General features: G+C 41.2%; 1 protein-coding gene across 2 annotated transcripts in view; it reads left to right on the forward strand.

Annotated features, from left to right (window-relative positions):
* nr5a2 (nuclear receptor subfamily 5, group A, member 2) overlaps positions 1-19,844 on the forward strand; it is a 67,646-nt gene that overhangs the window by 18,940 nt on the left and 28,862 nt on the right. For both annotated transcript variants that reach the window (XM_037249628.1, XM_037249627.1), the window contains 2 exons: positions 612-753; positions 7,067-7,773. In XM_037249628.1, coding sequence (XP_037105523.1) covers positions 612-753; positions 7,067-7,773 — 849 coding nt within the window. The remainder of the gene's footprint in view (positions 1-611; positions 754-7,066; positions 7,774-19,844) is intronic.

A 19,844-nucleotide genomic window follows, 5' to 3' on the forward strand; every position in this document is an offset into this window, starting at 1 on the left:
TTAATTAAATCCCTGTTTGGTAAAATATTGACGACAGCCGTCTCTATTAATTTATTTTATTTGGGAGGGAAAGAGCAGGTTCATGTTGCATGCAGTCCTCCAAGATTATGGATCTAGAATACATTATACCTGCTCCCATCCTTCCTCCATTGGATTTTCATTGCTTTTGCCAATAATTAATTCCATGTTGCAGTCAGGAACTAACTCTATTATCCCGGAACTGGGAATTATGTAAATGTATTGGATTTGCGCGTGTTCTCGTGTGCTTAAATTTATTAAAGTGGAAAGTTGATTTCCGTCAAAAGTCTAAAGGAGGCTATCATAAATGAGTTGAGTATTTTTTAGGTATTAACTTCATACACAAAGACGTTGTATGTGGATCTTTGTACAATATTAGTGTGAGTCAGTTGAGACTTTAATTTATATTTTAAAAAAATCATCTCAGCACATTTCATTTAAAAACAAGCGCCATAACTTCTTCTTTCTATATTAACTGTGTGACATAGCTGCGTGTGCGTGAGTACATTCAGGCAGTGTGCGTGTGAATGGGTGCATTACCATCAAATGGATGGGGTCAGGCAGGTTGACATGTTAATTGGTTCCCTCCGCAGGGCTTCTTCAAGCGCACGGTCCAGAACAACAAGCGCTACACATGTATTGAGAACCAGAGTTGCCAGATTGACAAGACCCAGAGGAAGCGCTGCCCGTACTGCCGCTTCCAAAAGTGCCTCACTGTCGGCATGAAGCTGGAAGGTAAAGCAATACATTCGCAATTACAACATTTTAAATGCCAACTTGACTAGAAAATGTTTTTCCTGATCTTTTGCTCATGTAATTCAGCATCTTGCCTGCTTCATCTGACTGTGCGTTTGTGTTCTTTATTAAAAAGCTCACTTAGCTAAAATATATATATATATCTGCATAAGCTGAACTCTGTCTTTGCAAATGCAAGCATAAAAGATATAAAAGACTCAGACATATTTCAATAGTTAGGCCGACATGTTGTATGACCAGTAATCTATTTACTGTACAGAAACATTTATGTACTTCACTTTGCTCATTATGGGAGTTTTATGAGAACACCACTCCATAAAAAGAAAAGTAAAAGTTGTGCACATCTGCAGAAGTGAAAAGGCAAAAACAGGCAACATTCTTTGCTAAGCATCATATAGTTTTCAAGATACGATGCCTGTTTGCAATCACTGAAAGTGGAAGGAAAAAATTATTGCATGGAGCAGTTCAAGTAGGAGGCTGACTGCCTCTGGACGTCCACACAGGTGTTTTATAAACTTTTAGCGTTCTTGTGAAATGACAAATTCGTCATTTTCCATGAAATCACAGTTGAATGCTTTGTAGCAGAAGCCATTCATGCTTTGGCTTGAAATGTATTATTCCATGATCATTTGGAGTGTGAATAGCTTTTATTCCAAATTGAGATATCCACAAAAGTACATTACACCAGTTGAATACCTCCTTTGACAATAAAATTGTCTGCATGTTTTTTTTTTTTTTTTTTTTTTGACTACTGGAACACCTCTCCTTTCCTCCTGTGTGTTGAAAACGAGCAATGCTTATTAGTATTTTAAATGGGGGTCAGAGGGAGTTTGGGGGTATCTGGTAGCTGCTGGACACTTAATACCTGCCAGACAGGGAATAAAAAAAAATCTCAAACTTGGCATGAGGGTGAGAATGGTAATGATGATACTTTTGGCCGGCCAGTTTGAAGCCTCTTTGTTTAATTTGAACGCAGCTCCGAAGACGGCTCAAACATAGCTAAAGTTGAATGGTGACAGCATGGCAGGGCAAATAATCCTCCTTTTCAAAGATAATATTTCAAATCAATTAGTTTTATTCTGAAATCACAAATTCTAGGGCATATGTTGGCCTATAGGTCACTTTACAATGATAATAAAACAAGATGGTAATTATTGAATAGAGAACCAATATTGCTATTCTCTATTGTAATATTGGTATTTAAACACTACCAGTCAAAAGTTTGGAAACAATTTCTAGTTCTATTGAATGAGAAACTGTGTTCACTGTTTTAACTAGTAGTGTATCGTAAAAACTTTGTCAACCGTCCTATAAGAAAAGCATATATAAAGTATAAAAGCAAACTAACAAACTCCTGAAGTAAAATCTTTCCGGAAGTTTCTCCCTTCTTCCCTCCATGCGAGTAATTAATCGCTCTTAATCATGAATGGCCGCGGGCACGACGTCCCATCCTGCTATTTTCCAGCTGACGTGGGCGCACAGTTTTCCGTGTTTGGCTTGTTGGCAGTAACTTTCAGCTCGGGGGCACGACAGGCCCTCCAGCATTCTGTCAAGGCCCAGGATCTCCAGTGGACGACTCCTGCCACAACCACTAAAGCCCTCCTCCACAGGAAGGCTGACACCCCCTGCCACACACACACACACACACACACGCACACACACACACACACACACACACACACACACACACACACACACACACACACACACACACACACACACACACGCACACACACACACACACACACGCACACACGCACACACACACACACACACACACACACGCACACGCGCACAACTCCTTATCAAATACATGTATTCATGAAAAGGCCAAAGGTGTTCAGAGGGCCACAGGCGAGATCGTGAAGCTGCAATTGGAAAGACACAGTAATGATAAAAGAGAGCCCGTTCGGATTCACGCTTATTTCACGGCATGACAGAGCAGCTTGGAGCAAAATGTGAAACGAGTGGAAACCAACTGCATGAGAGTTTATTTTGATTATCTAATGTTGGTTGATTTGCAAGCAGTCAGTACAGTCTGCTGTTTCTAGTTTGGAAATTATTCAAGATTGTTAAAATGTTTATTCTCGTGTCGGTGTGGAATTTTAGGAGGTGTGTGAAATTTCAAAAGAAGAAAATATTTGAATAGTGCTACAGTAGGAATGGTAGAAATTGATACCAGTCTTAATTAATTTTAAAAAGATCAGCATTATAGAATTATATTCTATTCCAATCCATTCACTGTGTACTTTGGAACGACTGTGGCCCTCAAAAAACAAAAGATATGAAGTTTGATTTACTGAAGGGTTGGTTGCAAAAATGGGCGCAAAGATGATTGCTTAAGCAAACAGCGGTGGAAATTGATCCACTTACTTTAGGCATCCAGGATTGTGTTTGCCAGTCATGCAAAACTAATTCAATTTGCAGTTCATTCTGGGACGTGTATTTGCAAACTGTTGAAATCATACATGCAATGTGATTCATCAGACTTCAGACAAATTGCAAAGGCTGATTTTACATTCTATGTCTGAAAGGCAGGTGTAAATGAGCACGCAAATGAGAAGTGGTCTTGGGAGTTTTAACACAGTCTTAATGAAGCAAGCTTACATCTGGCTTTCGTGCATTTGCTGGGTTTCCCCAAATTATGGGAGTAATAGATTTCTTTTGTGTAAATCAATAATATATTTTTTTGTCTTCCAAATACACGTCCAATTCTATCACTTCAAACTTCATTTTGCACTTGTTGTGCTTCCCCAAAGTTTATATGATTGAAAAACCGTCAATTACCTCAAGTGCAAAACCCTCTTTTAAATATCGACCATATTTACAACTTTGGCCGACAGCATGCAATCTGTTAGACTGAGTATTCATGCAGTTTAGCACCGGCCATTTAAGAGCTTAGTAAAAGACAGCAGTCTCAATAGATTTCACCCAACACACCCATAAATAGCACGCAAAATCTGTCAGAGTGAACATGCAATTTAGTACCTGTTTGGAATCTTAGTAAATCAGGCCCATGGTCTTTGGGCACAAATAATTTGAGTTGCTGAGGGTGCTGGCAGACCATTCTACCCCGTACGAAGAGACACACATTTTCTTCGGTGGTTCTTGTAAAAAAGTAATTCATTTGAGAAACCCTTAATTAATACAGAAGGACCATATTGAATTATATCAAAGGACCATCATTTTTAAGATGCTCCCTATTTTACTATAGGGTATGAAAAACGGTAAATAGAAAATGGAGTGCCTAACACATCTGACATAATTGCTTCAAAATGATGGGTTAAAAACAACACAGACAAGATGTTTGCAGTTTGAGTTTGTTCCCGTTACAGGCAATCAAAGTGCTGATTTATTTTTATTTTTATTTTTATTTTTATTTTTATTTTTATTTTTATTTTTATTTTTATTTTTATTTTTATTTTTATTTTTTTATGACAAAATGCTCAGAAAAATGCCTACCACACATTTGAAATTGGAGATGAGCTGGTTCTTTTAACCACATGCACACACTGATCTGCCAATATGCTGTACACTGTGGCATATGAGCCAGTTGAACCATTGGTAGAAAGAACGTAAGATTCCAGCAAGGTTTCAACCCATTAACACTGGAGCTGATGAAGCATGTTACATCTGAGTATCACCCCCCACTGGTGGGATATTCTAGAAGATACCTTGATTATATGCTTCAGTGACTTGCCTAATGTCTCCTTCACTGAGGGGATCGCCTAAAAGATGCAGTGTGGTTCATAATTGAAGCTAATTAACCTTGAAGACCTGTTACTTTCTTTCTAGTCGGAAGAGGGTCTTCTACAGTAGGCCTACATCTATCAGATTTAAACATACCCACACCATCCACAACTTTATTTACACCAATAAAAGAGCAGCATCAGACTATGCAGACAAAACAATGCTTTGTTTTCATAGACAATATCAGCCCATTATCTTGGCCATCATTTTGGCCAACGTTTTCATTGCCTTCTATTTTTAATGAGAACTTTTTTGGGGGTAATGTCCCCTAAGTAGTCATTTAAAAATATATATTAAAAAAATATATATTTCTATTTAACCTACCGTTTCTTATCCATCTACCTCTCCATTGATTTGTCTGTATTCAGCCTCCTACTACCTGTATTGTAAAACTGTACCCATCCCATTACTTATACGTAGATATCATAGGTATTCATGTGTGAGCACAGGCTAGGGTGCATCCGGAGCAGAGGCCGAGGCCCCGACATGACAAACAGGGTGTCAGCAAGGCTCTGCAGGAACCATTAATATGCTGGCGACCGACAGGGATCCTCACCTGCGTGCACTTAATATTCCTGTATATTAAACAACCATAAATCAGAGGACATAAGCACTGAGCGGTGTGTGTGCATCATGTGTGTGAGTGTATGGAAAGGTCTGTATGTTGCTCCATGTGTGTCAAGAAAAGAATGTAGTTTGTTAAAAAATATGTATTAAAAATAAATACAAGAGACAACATGTATGACTAAAACACAATGGGACCAAGGAAACAAACAAAAGCAGGAACTAAAAAAAGAACAAAACACACAAAAGAACATAAGAAAAACTTGTGACGCTGAACAGAAGCCTTTAGATATGTTTGCGTACTGCACGCGTTTGTGGATGCAAAAAATTAAACTGTATGTTTTTTTTTTTGGGTGTGTATTTGTCTGTGTAGGGGTATTTGTGAGCACAGAAATACGCCTTGTCCTTATTTTCCGGCTGTGTCCCTGTAAAAAAAAAAAAAAATGAGCCTCATTTGTCCAGGGCTAGGCCACCTATTGGTTTCTTGGCTCATTAATTGCAACATTGTGTAGAAGTCGTTAATACTCTTAAATGGACCCACGCAAATGATTAAATGGATACATTTCTCATAACCCCGTAATTTTATAGTCAAGATTCTACAAGTACAAATGATCATGATGATCCCTGGCAGTGTGTGTTAAGTTCCAGTGAGGCTGTTGTATGTCATTGAGTAATGCACTACGTATGCATTACAAACTCTTTGAGATGTCAAGACTTTATCCTCCAATTTATATTTGTGATCAAGACATACGTGTGTGTGTGTGTGCGTGTGCATGCGTGCGTGTGTGTGTGTGCGTGCGTGTTAGATCCTAGCATTCAAATCAGTGACAGGCACTTTTCTAACGGAGGTCATTAAAATCACTCCCAAGGCAGCTTTGGAGTGCATGTAAAGGGGGTACGTAGGGGGACTGGGGGGGGGACTCATCCTTTCCAGTACTCCACACCCACTACTCAGTCCTCAAGTGTTCTTTTACTAATCTATTAAGACATTATGAGCTGTAGTGGACCAGGGCCAAGTCACCATGATATCCCAGGAATCAAAATGCAAAAGAGGGGCCAAAAGCTTAAAATACTACAGATGGCCGATTGCTGTAGTATTTCAATGAGGTCTTCTGTTGTTTCGTCCCTGATATCTATTAGCTCTTTGTACGGGGTCGGAGTAAAGGGTGATTAAATATGAATAATTAACTCCCACGCCCCCCAACTGGGAGGCAGCAGAGCAGCTTTGCGATGGCAGCAGTCAGACAGATCACACATGGCCCCCGTAGCAGTCCAATGTGTAACCGTCTCATTCATTAGACATACCAAGAGCACACACACGATGTGATCCTCGCCGTGGGATCCTGCATGAAGATTATAGGGCATAGGGGAGAACCTCCATGCAAATTGTCAGCATGTAGTTTGGTCTATCCAGGCCGGTTTTCAAGCTTTTAAATATTCTTAATTAGTCAAAGGCCTTTAAAAAGATGTGTTTATGTGGCTGGCTTTGTTTTCCATTTGTATTTCCATGGAGGGAGGTTTGTGTCTTTGGTGAATAAGTAACTTCACTATCAGGTAGACCCGTGGGCTTTAAAAGTCAACAATGTCAAGTGTAATCACAGCAGAAAACCTTTGTCCTACATAGACATTACAACTATTAAGTTCATTTCTATTGCACCATTTAACAGTGGACAAATGTTTTATAAATTTATTTCCACAGATCTATTTGCACATTTTCATCTGCAACCAAATTGGACATTCTTTTTGCAACCACAAGCCAAAAACATGGAGAACCTGCCATAACACCAAACAAAAATGGGATACAAATGGGTCAGGGGGTTATGGTTAGAATGATACAATTTATTTCCAAAATATGCCAGTTTTATACTAATTCCACTATATTCTTTTATGTACCAAATCCAATTAACATGGTGCTCATTGAATGGCAGTAATGATATTTTTGCCTCTTTCTTTCTCTTTGTCATTATGTCTTTTCCAGCTGTGCGAGCAGATCGTATGCGAGGAGGACGCAACAAGTTCGGCCCAATGTACAAACGTGACCGGGCCCTCAAGCAACAGAAGAAGGCACTGATCCGAGCTAACGGCCTGAAAATCGAGGCCATGAGCCAGGTGATGCAGGCTGTCCCGACCGACCTCACCATCTCATCAGCCATTCAGAACATTCACTCAGCTGCCTCCAAGGGCCTTCCGCTGAGCCATCACGCTGGCCACCACGCCAGTCACCACCATCACCACCACCATCATGGCACCGCCTTACCCCCGACAGACTATGACCGCAGTCCTTTCGTCACTTCACCCGTCAGCATGGCAATGCCACCGCATGCCGGCAGCTTGCAGGGCTACCAAACGGCCTACGGACACTTCCAAGGCACACGCACCATTAAGTCTGAGTACCCAGACCCATACACCAGCTCCCCTGAGTCCATCATGGGCTACGCCTACGTTGATGCCTACCAGTCGGGCTCGCCACCCAGTTTCCCCCACCTGATCGTAGAGCTGCTCAAGTGTGAACCGGACGAGCCTCAGATTCAAGCGAAGATCCTGGCCTACCTGCAGCAGGAGCAGGCCAGCCGGGGAAAGCACGAAAAGCTCAACACCTTCGGTCTCATGTGCAAGATGGCTGACCAAACGCTCTTCTCCATCGTGGAGTGGGCTCGCAGCAGCATCTTCTTTCGTGAACTCAAGGTGGGTGCGCATGGCGTGTCAAGATTTCTTTCAAAAATTGTGTTTGTAATAATTGAGTCCAAATATGCGATTGTCTGCATGCATTACACAAATGATTCGCTATCTACAAAAATAGAAACAAAGTCCATTGATATTGATTCAATCACTCGATGTAAGACATGTCTTTAATCTGCCTCTCATATGCACTGCTTCAGCACCAATCTTCACAGGACTGTGAACGCAAACTGTCCTAATAACTGATCAGCAATTCAGCAGCCACTCGTATTTTTCTCGAACATGACACATTTTGGCTATGGGCTGCGATAACTCCAGGTCTTTTTTCATTGGGTTGTAGTCTGGCTGATTTATCTGCCCATGAGTGATTCCTCTGATCTGACTGTGCGCACTCCGTGTGATGTATCACTGGTTAGCATATTGACTGAAGAGTCAGAGGAGATACAATACGGCAAATGTGATCTGAAAGCATATCAAGACTGACTTGATCCCCGGTAGTAGCGCTCTTGTCCCAGGGCTGATCCCCACAAAGCTACTACTTTTGTACCGTTGGACAATTGATTGGTATACATTGGCAACATATTAGAATTTTGGGTCAATGACAAGATCCAATGACAGACTTCTTTTTTTCGTCCTAATGGACATATTGGTGTAAATTGTATTTTCAGGAATATCATTTGACTGTACTACAGATTTATCCCCATTTCTGACAGTGACTCCTCCAGTTGACAACCACACACAGGGTCGAAATCATCTCATCAAACTTCCTTTGTGATTTGTAAGCCTAATCACAACAGTAGCTGTCTCAGACACACATCAAAAACAAATGAACAAGTTTAGCACCACACTTCTTCCTACATTCTTACATGTAGGCCGGGTCATACCAAAGACTATAAAAATGGGACCCATTGCCTCCCTGCTTGGCACTCAGCATTAAGGGTTGGAATTGGGGGGTTAGATCACCAAATGATTCCCAAGCGCGGCACCGCTGCTGCTCACTGCTCTCCTCTCCCCCAGGGGATGGATTAAAATCACACGGGGATGGGTTAAATGCAGAGGACAAATTTCACCACACCCAGATGTGTGTGTGACGATCATTGGGACTTTAACTTAACTTAACTTTAACATTTCTCCAAGAATAGGCTTCAGAATATCTGACAAGAGCTCCAGGAATTGCGACCAAATGTACGTACCGTAATTTTTGGACTAAAAGTCGCTCCGGAGTACAAGTCGCATCAGCCTTAAAATGCCCAAAAAAGTGAAAAAAAAAACATATATAAGTCGCTCCGGAGTATAAGTCGCCTTTTGGGGGGCAATTTATTCTACAAAATCCAACACCAAGAACAGACATGAACGAGCAACAACAGTCTAAACGATAGGTATGCTAACGTGACATAAACACAAACAAAGAGCTGAGAACGAGCCTGTCGTAACATTCAGAGTTATTAAAAAAAACTATTACATAAATAACACGTTTATAAAACCATCTGTGTCACTCCAATTCATTAAATCCATCGATCGTCCTTTGTCGCTGACGGCGCTTGCACTTCAAAATATTCCACAGGCCCATATAACGATAGATAAATTAGATATCAAATACCTATTATATAAGCAATAATATTATCAAACCATCTGTGCACTCTAAATCATTAAATCCATCGATCAAATTCCTCGTACTTTGTCAACAACGCCGCGCGTGCGCCCTGACGTCAGCCTCGTCGTTATTCCACAGATCTAGTATATAACTAGATTGTAGCGTTAACAAAGTACAAGGAAAGACGTGGGTTTGGTAAACGGCTCTTTATTTAACAAAACAAACTTCCAGGCGTGTGGCGGTGTGGACTTCCAGCCATGGAGGTGGAAGAGAGATCCATAGAATAGGACCGGGCGTGCGTAAAAGCCATGACCGAGCCCCATCCACCCTCCCCGGACAGCCACCCGGCCGAGCGCCGGCCCTCGACTTCCATCCACGGAGGTGAAAGAGCTCCGTAAAGTAGGACCGGGCGTGCGTAAAAGCCATGTCCGAGCCCCATCCACCGTCCCCGGACAGCCACCCGGCCGAGCGCCGGCCCCCGACTTCTATCCACGGAGGTGAAAGAGAGCTCCGTAGAGTAGGACCGGGCGTGCGTAAAAGCCATAATAGTTTTTCAAACCTTCTGTGTCACTCCAAATCCTTAAATCCTTCAAACTCTTCGTCCTCCGTGTCACTTAGAAACAAAGCCGCTAACGATGCCGGTAGTACGGTAGCCCGTGATCAATCTTTGTCCTTTTTGTAAACAACCGCCGCGCCACGCCGCGTCGCGCTGCTTGAAATTCAAATTACAGTAATCCCTTGCTACATCGCGGTTCGTTTATCGCGGTTTCACATATAAGTCGCTCCTTATTATAAGTCGCCCCCCCACCCAAACTATGAAAAAAAACGCGACTTATAGTCCGAAAATTACGGTATCCATACGTATCTGGTTGACATAATGTCAGTCAACGTACAAACCATTTGTATATATTTTACGAGGCCATGATTCGACATAGCGCCCGCGAAGGATTATTTCAAGTGCATGCCCCATCGTGGTTTTATTTTCTTCCTGATCGAAGGTTAATATATTGAACGGCATGTTCTTTGGTTTGATCAGTCTGTCTCTCATGTCTTTTTACGTACTTCTGTTGTCGCAACCTTTTGTCTGGCATAGCACATTGCCAAAGGCTCAAGTGCTTATTAAAAGGCCGAGGGCATTCATAAAATTACCTCCACATATTGAAAGTAATTTTATTTTCAGATGGCAAATAATACATGTAATGAATTCTTTTTTTTAATATATGAAAGGGAGCCAATTACAAAGTACTTGAAAGCACATGCTGACATTTAGCACAGTGTGTCACAGCTATTGACATTTTTTTGGATTTGCATTTGCATTCAGCTGAGATCCTCGCTACTACAGTCAAACACACACACACACACACACAAACGCACACACAAACACACAAAGTACACACAACCATGCAGGGTGCGGCTACTGCTAATCATTGTGTACTCTTTGTCCATTAATTTTGAATGATCATTTTGCACCGCAATTTCCCATACACTTATCCTAATTCAATTAGCACAACCACTTGTGTCTGTCGCACCCTGATTAGCTGTGGAATGTAATGTTTTTTTATTGTCCTAATGACCACCATATTACTGAAGCTTGATAGCAAATGAGCCAGGTGCCTGTTACAAAAGTAGAGAATGACATGGGCTCAATAGAGGACAATACTCTTCCTGAGCAACCCCCCGCCCTCACTTCTCTGCCCGGACAGATTATTTTGATTTTATTTTGGGATAGGTGATGATAATTTAGCTGATGGCGGGCTACTCTAATAACAACTTTTCAAAAGGCCCATCTAAATAATTATAAATACTATGGATGCCTACCACACATTGCACAGGCTCCTGCTTTTACTGACTAATACGTAATTAGGCATATTTTAGTGTCAATGATGGTGAGGCTCAATTAACGCAACGAATGGAGCACTGTTATTGCTGTTTTATGGCCCATTGTTTTGAGTTGGCCTCTTACGGCAAATACTTTTGACAATGGTTTCCCTCCTACATTTTACGGATGTTTGAATTAATGTTTGAATTTGATTGTGACTATGTTACATGTGTGTTTCATGACCCAATTCTGCTACTGGTGTTTGCAGCTCAATTACAGCATTAGAAAAATCACAGACTCAAATAACCTTAGCTCTCTCCACTTACTAGATGAACGTGAATGTGGTTCCTTTAATTTAATTTAATTTAATTTTTGGTTATTTAATTAAAAGTTATCATTTATAGTAGTTGATAAAAAAAAACTGTGTTCAGAATTTGACGTGCAATAGAATCTATCTGTTCTGTTTGGCTTGTGATGTTTGGTTATTGGCTAGAAAGCACAAAGACAGGAAGCAGAGTAGAATTAAAAGTTTGTCACACGAGTAGCCGGCCTGAAGCTGGAGGTAACTAAATATATACATTCATCTCCTGGGCTCTCTCCTTTTTGCGCTCTCGCTCTGACGCACTAACACAGACTACACTTGCACATTGAGCGCTCACTATTATTAGCACGGTAAGAACAAAAGAATTTCTTTGGTAATCGAGCCAAGCTCAGGGGGTGTGTACGAGATGTCTGCCAAAACAAGTGTTTAAAGATTTTGTTTCCGTAAGTTTACCTCTGTCACGGGACTCGGACGCATTTAGCCATTAGCGGGACCTTTTGAAGATCCCTGTCCTGGCCTCTTCCAGAGTGGCATGCTGAGCCTTGTTTTTCTGGTAAGGAGACATTAAGATGGACAAATTTAACACACCAACCACTAACTAGCCCAGTTTCTCAAGCTTTATTGAACCAAGGCACTCATTTTCATAAAGAAGAAACATTTCACAGCACATCTCCAACAAAAATGCCACAAAAAGTATCAACACGTACTAATGATGATCTTGCATCTTGCAAAGAGCATTTAATTGTTCTGCCTAAATGTCAGTGCCGTAGATAAATGGATTAACAAAGATATATTTGTAGTTAATTAATAGTATTATTTTACCTTTTTTTGTTATTACTATAGCGTAATTGTCACAGTGACTGTAGGACTGTGTCGAGCTGGTCTAGCTCTACGCTCTTCTCCATTGTGCGAGCATTTTGGGATAGCTGTTCCAACGCAAACAACTAACACAATGGAATAGAGAATTTAGCAGGGAGATGGATGATATTGATGATTCATATGTTTACGTCTAACCTTACGAACTCAATTTTCTATTCAACACTTCTGCCATCTCCCTTTTTTTCCTCTCCACACCTTTTAATAAACCGGATGGAGCTCTCATTTTGGGACCAGAAGCACTTTTGTGTGCCTAGTCAACACACACTAGCCAGCAGGTAATTACTGGAAAACTTTAAAAAAGAAAAAAAGATAAAAAAAAAAATCTTATAGATATTATCCAGTCATCATATTCACATCTGCTTTATTCATTTTACAGATTCTGCGGAAGAATATCTCCTTGTCATGCATTCAGCTGTAATGGTCTTGGCAGTTCAATTATTTTGTCTCTTAGGTTAAAAAGAAATATCAAACGAATGATGACATTACCAATTCAGTACCATGCCACAGAATCCGTGGTATTAAATCCTAATGTGACTTTATTCATACAGTATATTGAATCTATCAACTTGATAGAAAAGAAAGAGTTACGACAACCTGTGACATTTCCAAATGTGACTTCACTGCTTGTTTTAGTCATTTAGGGACTATTTTCGATGGATCCAGACACTTCTTCTATATCTCTTTTCTTTTTTGTCTGCATGATCCAGGGATTGCAAAAGCAGAGAGGAGGCCCATTAAGTTGAGGAGGAACTGTATTAGAAGTCTGGTTCCCTGGGAAAGGTCCCAGCTGAGATGGGGCGGCCATATTGGATAAACAGATGGCCAGGGAGAGGAGAGAACAGGCAATGAGAACAGAGGTGAAACAAAGAGGGGAGATGAGAGAGGATGCAAATAGACAAGGAATGCAGAGATAGTGAAAACAAGGAGAGAAAACACACATTTCAGGTGAAATGGAAATTAACAAGCTATAAAGGCTTTGGTACATATATGTGAACTTTGGGGATATCTGATTCTACACACACATGATCAGATTCAAAGCCTTATGCTGCAATGTCAGTCTTGTCACAGAGGTCAACAATATACCAGCCGCTACCCCCTCGACACCCCTGCCCTGACAAACTGCGAGAATGATGGGATTGGCGGCCATGTGCATTTGGCAGAGATTTGTAACTGTGGCCCTGCTCCACTGCATTTGAATTATTATTCTTCAGGATACACAGACCCCCCTCTCTCCAACACGTTCACTTTAGAGTAGCCACTATGTTGTTAAAAAAAGAGACTAGAAGCAACATGAGCAAGAGACTAGGAGTAACAAGACGTGAGGATGACAGAAAATTATATGAGATTGTAGCAGTAATGTGAGGGGACAAAGCAGAAAGACAGACAAAGTGAATTTAGGAGGGTAGAAGACTGGTGTATGGAGAGATACGTATGGTGGTAAAAAAGTGGCAAAAATGGATCGAGGAAAGGAAAATTGTGAAAAGGCACTGTCAGAAAAGGGTTGGATGGGAGAAAGAGGGAAATGAGGAAGAGAGGAAGATGAAGGGAGCAGGGGAGGGGGTTAAATGGAAAGATGAACAAGAAGGCTGCGAGAGGCGGCGACCAAGGGCAGAAGGAGGAGAGGGAGCGTGATGAAGGACAGCAAAGGGGGAGAAAAGACGATCAGTAGGTGGGGTTCGATAGACGGGGGGTGTCAAAAAGGGGGGTGGGGGGGACAGGTGGAAGGTTAATGGGCCTGGAGCGACTCCACCAGACGCTCATGTGCTTGATATACGGCGGCGGGGACGGGCGCGGGGCGTAGGCTTTCAAAGATATATTATTTCATTTGAGGAGCAGCACCATTCGGGCCAACAACCCCCTCCTCCGCACCACCCTCCCCAACAACCTAGTATTTGTCCAGTGATAGATGACAGGGCCCCTCGCGAGCCCAACAGACACATGAACACCTGTGTACAGTATCCCACCAGTACACACGAACATCCTCACACCAAGCTGAGGAAAGTTGTCTAAATCTCCTTTGAATTTCAAGATTTTAGTCCTCTCGCCCGTCTTCCTCCCACTGCTCTTTATCACTGCCTGAGTGCAGGTTCTAGAGCTCCATGTGTGATGCTGCTGCTATTTTAGTGGTAACAATATCTCTTTGATCAGTCACGCTGGGAAGGAACTGGAGTTTGAACTACTTACTGCATATAGGAAGCTGGGGGCTCACTTCATTCATAAATAGTAGACCACCAGAAAGGAGATCAAGTTAGCTATTTCATAAATACTGTAAAACAAGCCTTGCTGTGTCAGCACTGGTACAAACAGGAGTCAATGGATTTAAGGAGTTGTTTTGATGACGCAGTACTCAAACATAACTTTTGCTACAGGTGGAATCTGAATGCTGTATCCCAGAAGAGGAAGCACATACTATATGCACGCAAGATGGCAAAAGCAGCCATCTGTTGTACCTGTTGTCCTCTGGGCTTTAAGTGCCCACAGTGTCTTAGATGTTTCTAAGTGTGGACAACTCCAAAGTGAACTTCCTCCTCGGGTCCCTTGATGGTTGTAGACTTAGCTTTAAGACACAGGCTTCCCAAATACTGTAATGGTCCCGTAGGTCCAACCACAGGGGACCGCCGGGGGCCGGAAGGAAGAGCTTGGAACTTGTTAAAAGGAAAGATTTAGGTTGGTCCATCCCAGAGGACACAACAGGAGGTTAGCATGAGCAAAGTCTGCTCATCTACTTGTTGCTTTGATGAAGGATGAAAGCCAGTGATTAAAAGTATACAGAGGTCCGCTAAATGACTAAACCTACCTCGGAAAAATGTCCATTTACTTATTTAGGTCCCGAGCAGTGAACGCTGCAAATACCTTACGTATTGTTCTTGTAGAAATTCTCATTATTGTTCTCCATAAAGATTCACATTTTTAAGGAACTAAACATGAACAAAAACCTTTTCACAATATTTTACACGTATATTGGGCCTGGCAAATAAATGTTGATACACAAGTTCAAAATTGGGCCCGCGGACATCATATTTTAACAAACTGTTTCAACGAAACATGTTTAGGATTAAAAGTTATTGAAAGCTTTTTATTTTGTCGCATGCGGTTTCTGTGGTGATGCAGTTTTTGCGGGTATGACTCTGGCCAAAAACTCATGAAACTTTGCATGCACATCAAGGCTGGTATACAAATAAATACTTTACAGAATTTAGTACGGTTTTGAAAAAACATCTCTGCAGCTTTCCCTACAATATTTTAACAGAGGATTCCTGGTTCTACATTTCACCTGGGTCTGTGAAAATTTGGAGACATGTGCAACAGCCCAAAACCTAAAAAAGTATTTTGTAGCCATGTGCTAAAACTAACAGGATGTCTGTAATTTTGACTGTTTTGAAATTGAGCCCCATTTTTGGCATTTAAACCCAAATAAATCACATTAGTGTATTGGACCTCATTAGCTGTATGATTGTTAGCCGATAAGATGGTGTGTTGGTATTTTGTCTGTCAATCTGATTTTAAAATTTGGAGAGATGCAATTTTAAACTTCCATCTGTCCATGCCTTTCTCCAATTTAGCTGCCTTTTCTCTAATGAAGTGACAAAAGAAAAGCTAAAAAGGTCTCCACCAGTGGTACATTTTCAGGCAAGTTAACGCAGCCTGATTCACATTTGTGAGCACTCTGGGCATTCTACGAGAGAAAGCAGGTTGCGTTTAAGTCTTGTTTGGGGATGATCAGGGTAAAAGCCTTTTTTATTGGCAGGTCATCCTGCTTGTTAATGTGGTGACGGAGGTGACGAGACTGTGCGGTTACAGTCCTGTACAGTTGTTATCACAAGTTGGCAGTCAAATCAGCGGACTAAGGGAGGGAATAGTTGAAAGATGCGGAGGAAAGTGATCATAAAAGGCAAAGAAAATGGGTAAACAAAGTGGATATGAGGGTGTTGATCTAAAAAATTAACTCAACACTTCACCAGTTCTATCCAAGTAACAAAACAACTTTCTACTTTCCCTCTCAGTTGAGCTGGGAGCTGTGGTGCATTTATCTTTGTTGAGTGCTTACTATCTGAAATGCTGTATCAGTTAGTCAGACCTTATTGTGACTATTTTTCGGATGAAATTGAAAAATGTTTTTATATTTTATTGTATATCCTGCATAGCACTAAATTGTTTCCCCCAGAGATTATTATTGTTATTATTATTGTTATTGTTAAATAATTTGTCCAATCAATCACAACAATGTTCCACTTTGTTACTTTGTCTTAACAGTTACATAGTCCACTTTCTACTACATTATCATATCACTTTGCCTAGATATGGATATTTTAGGCAAAAAGGTTCCGTGCGGTCATGGTATGGTGCAAGGGTAGCCAGCGTAGTTACGGCAACTTCAAAGACAAGTGTGAAGAGGCGGCACTTTGCCTGTAAATAGCCTTTGGCTATTTAGTTTCTCCGAGGTCAGAGGGGCCGAGGTGTGGCTGCTGTAGTTTTATGCTGACCCCAACCTCTAATCTAAACACACCGCAGATAACTATGCAAACCTGTCAGCTAATTTATCTTTCTCTTTTTTGCATCTCATTTGCGTAAGAGACAGTTAACTATCTATCGTACAACTACTGAACTTCTATGGTAGAAGCGGTGCATTGTTCATGGCAAACCGATTCCATATTGGTTACAATGTGAATTAATGTGCAGAAGTATGGTCATACAAATATATTCATTTCCACTTCTGTTGACAGGACATTGTAGTTGATCGAGGTCATAGCATCATTAGTGCAAGGGAACAAATCTACTGGTAGCATCTGAGCGTCGCACATCACTGTATCACATTCTTCCTCGTTGTTCCTTCCAATAGATTTATACTAGTGTCTTATGTTCCAGTGTTGTAGGGGCTGCAATTATGTGGATGTAATCCGGCCTGCCAAGGGATTGTGCCTGTCTCTGCTTCTTTCGTCACAGACCTGTCAACAGTTGTCCTCCGATGTCTATTTCTGATGCTTATTTGCTGCTGGTCTATTCTTGAAAGGGAGCAGGGAGACTTTGGTGTGTGTGTATGTGTGTGTTGGTGTGTGTGTGTGGTTTGTGGGGCTGTCCAGGAGACAATGTACATAAGATGTTTTACAGTACGTGCAGCAACTAGTGACAGGGATGATTGAATTTACACACGTTCCAAAGGAGTAACATTGGACATTATGACATTGTTGTGACGACAGGAGAGAAATTTCAGCAGGGGCCTCGCGCCAAAAACAAGCCATGGAGAAAAATGGTCCGCTATTTGCTGGTGGCACAGCAAAGTAGGACAAAGACACCTGTTTTGTAACCCTACTTTTAGCATTCCTTTCTCTGCTGGTTTTAATTTCCTCCTTTTGTTCTCAACTTCTTTAACATTACACCCAGGCCATTTTATGAGTCTCACATCGTTCACTCATCCTGTCAGTCTCTCTCTGCTTTTCACCCAAAAGGCCATAGCGGCAACCTTGGCACCAGCTTTGGATAAATGATTCCATACATGCAAAATAAAAGCCTCGCACTAATAACGGGTTTTACTGCACTGCATTCTTTTCCAATTGTCGAAGAGGGCATAAAAAAAAACCTTTTCAAGCAAGGTGAAACAAAGATGAGCAATAAATCTAAATCCTTGCTAAAAGTGGAATTTCTGTGAATGGTGTTGACAACACTATGAAAACTAGAGAAATGAACCAGGGAGTCAGGAACACAAACAAAAGAGTTGGGGAAATGGCTATCAGGTAATAAGTGAATTGTTGTCTCCATGTCCCTCAGGCCTTTATACTCCACATGCTGCTCTAGACTTAGCTTCAACAGGAATGTCGGATGGAAAGACGCCCATGCTCTAATACAGATGCATTTATGTCAGCATCTGTCAAAAGACACAAGGTGATGCACCTTAGGGAGACTGAGGCCTCCATCTGCTCTTCTGTCTTGTGGTTTGGGGTCCTTGTCTTTACACAGCAGCAAGTACAGAAATGCTTCATTAGCTCATTCACATGTTTAATGTGCCTATCAAGAGCTGTGATCTCTGGAGTTGAGCCACATTTGGTTGCGGTGCCTGCTCCAAAATGTAACCACACCTACAAATAAAAAAAAAGGATATTTTCTCAAGTTTGTGCAGGACTTTTTGTGTCCATGCAAAATGCATGTCTGTGATTGTGTATCAGTGATAAGATGCTCTGTCTCTTCTGTTCTGAATAATACAAAAGAGAGGCGGGAAAAGCCTTTAGCCTGCTGTCTCCGTTGTCTCCTCGTTTTCCGGACTCCTCTTTACTTTAATACACAGACGGCCAGGCAAGCATTATGAGGTCATTTCCCACTGTCTCTCAATGAAAGTCAAATACACACACACAAAAGCACACGTACACACGTTTAAATACATATATGCACATAAATCCTCCCTTTCACCCTTGCCAAGAGTGATAGAGGGATTATAAAGTGAATTCAACCCCCCCGCACTCTGCCCCGTGTCATATTCAGACCTTCCTACCTTTCATACTCATGCTCATACAACTATTCACAATAAATCGCAGCATTAATTCAAATAATAATTGCAGAGTGTGAAAATCCAATGGCCCAGTCTTAATGCTTATCGGTCTGGAGATTAAGTTGTGGGTGTGTGCGCATGCAGCTTCTGCTGCTGACCCGATCAATAGGATTCATATGATCGGTAGGGTCTAAATAAATAAATAAATAAATAAATAAATAAATATATATATATATCTGTGACTGTGTGTGCATGCATTCGTCGATGCATTTGAGAGAGAGGAGGTTACTTGTGGGAGAAGCAGATCCCTGGGCTGCATGTGTATTAGTGGTCTAATGTTCATGTGAATAATTTATTAGGTTCTTTTTGTGTTTTTGATAATTAGTTGATAGCTTCTTAGCTTTAAGCCTTACAATTTCTGGGGTATGGGGTTGCGAATGTGTCTGGTGAGGGGGTAGGCTCTCTCCTGAAGGTATCCTGAAAACTATTGTGTACAAAAAGATACTTTCCTTAAAGCCATGAACTTACTATGTATTAACATTTTGAAAAAACATACATTAGTTTGAGACTTTAGTCTCAAGTGCTCACGATACATTTGGGCATAACGGTAACAACAGTACCGTAGTTTCCTGACTATAAGGCGCACCTAAAAACCTAAAATTTTCTCAAAAGCCGACAGTGCGCCTTATAGTCCGGTGCGCCTTATATATGGACCAAATTCCTAAATTTAAACTGACCCGAAGCATTGTGTCATGAAATAAATCATAAGTAGCCCGCTGAAGACTATGAATCATGAATCAAAAAGACTATGGATCACTATTTTGCGATTATAAAGTAATTTGTTGCGTCTGAAGTTGAAATAAAAAAGATAAAATGGAGAATGATTTGATTTGGATTAAAAATCTGACATGATGCATTAATGGTGCGCCTTATAGTCCAGTGCGTCTTATAAGGACAACGTTTTAAAAATGGGCCATTCATT

The sequence above is a fragment of the Syngnathus acus genome, chromosome 4, assembly GCF_901709675.1.
Source record: "Syngnathus acus chromosome 4, fSynAcu1.2, whole genome shotgun sequence".
NCBI classification, from domain to species: domain Eukaryota; kingdom Metazoa; phylum Chordata; class Actinopteri; order Syngnathiformes; family Syngnathidae; genus Syngnathus; species Syngnathus acus.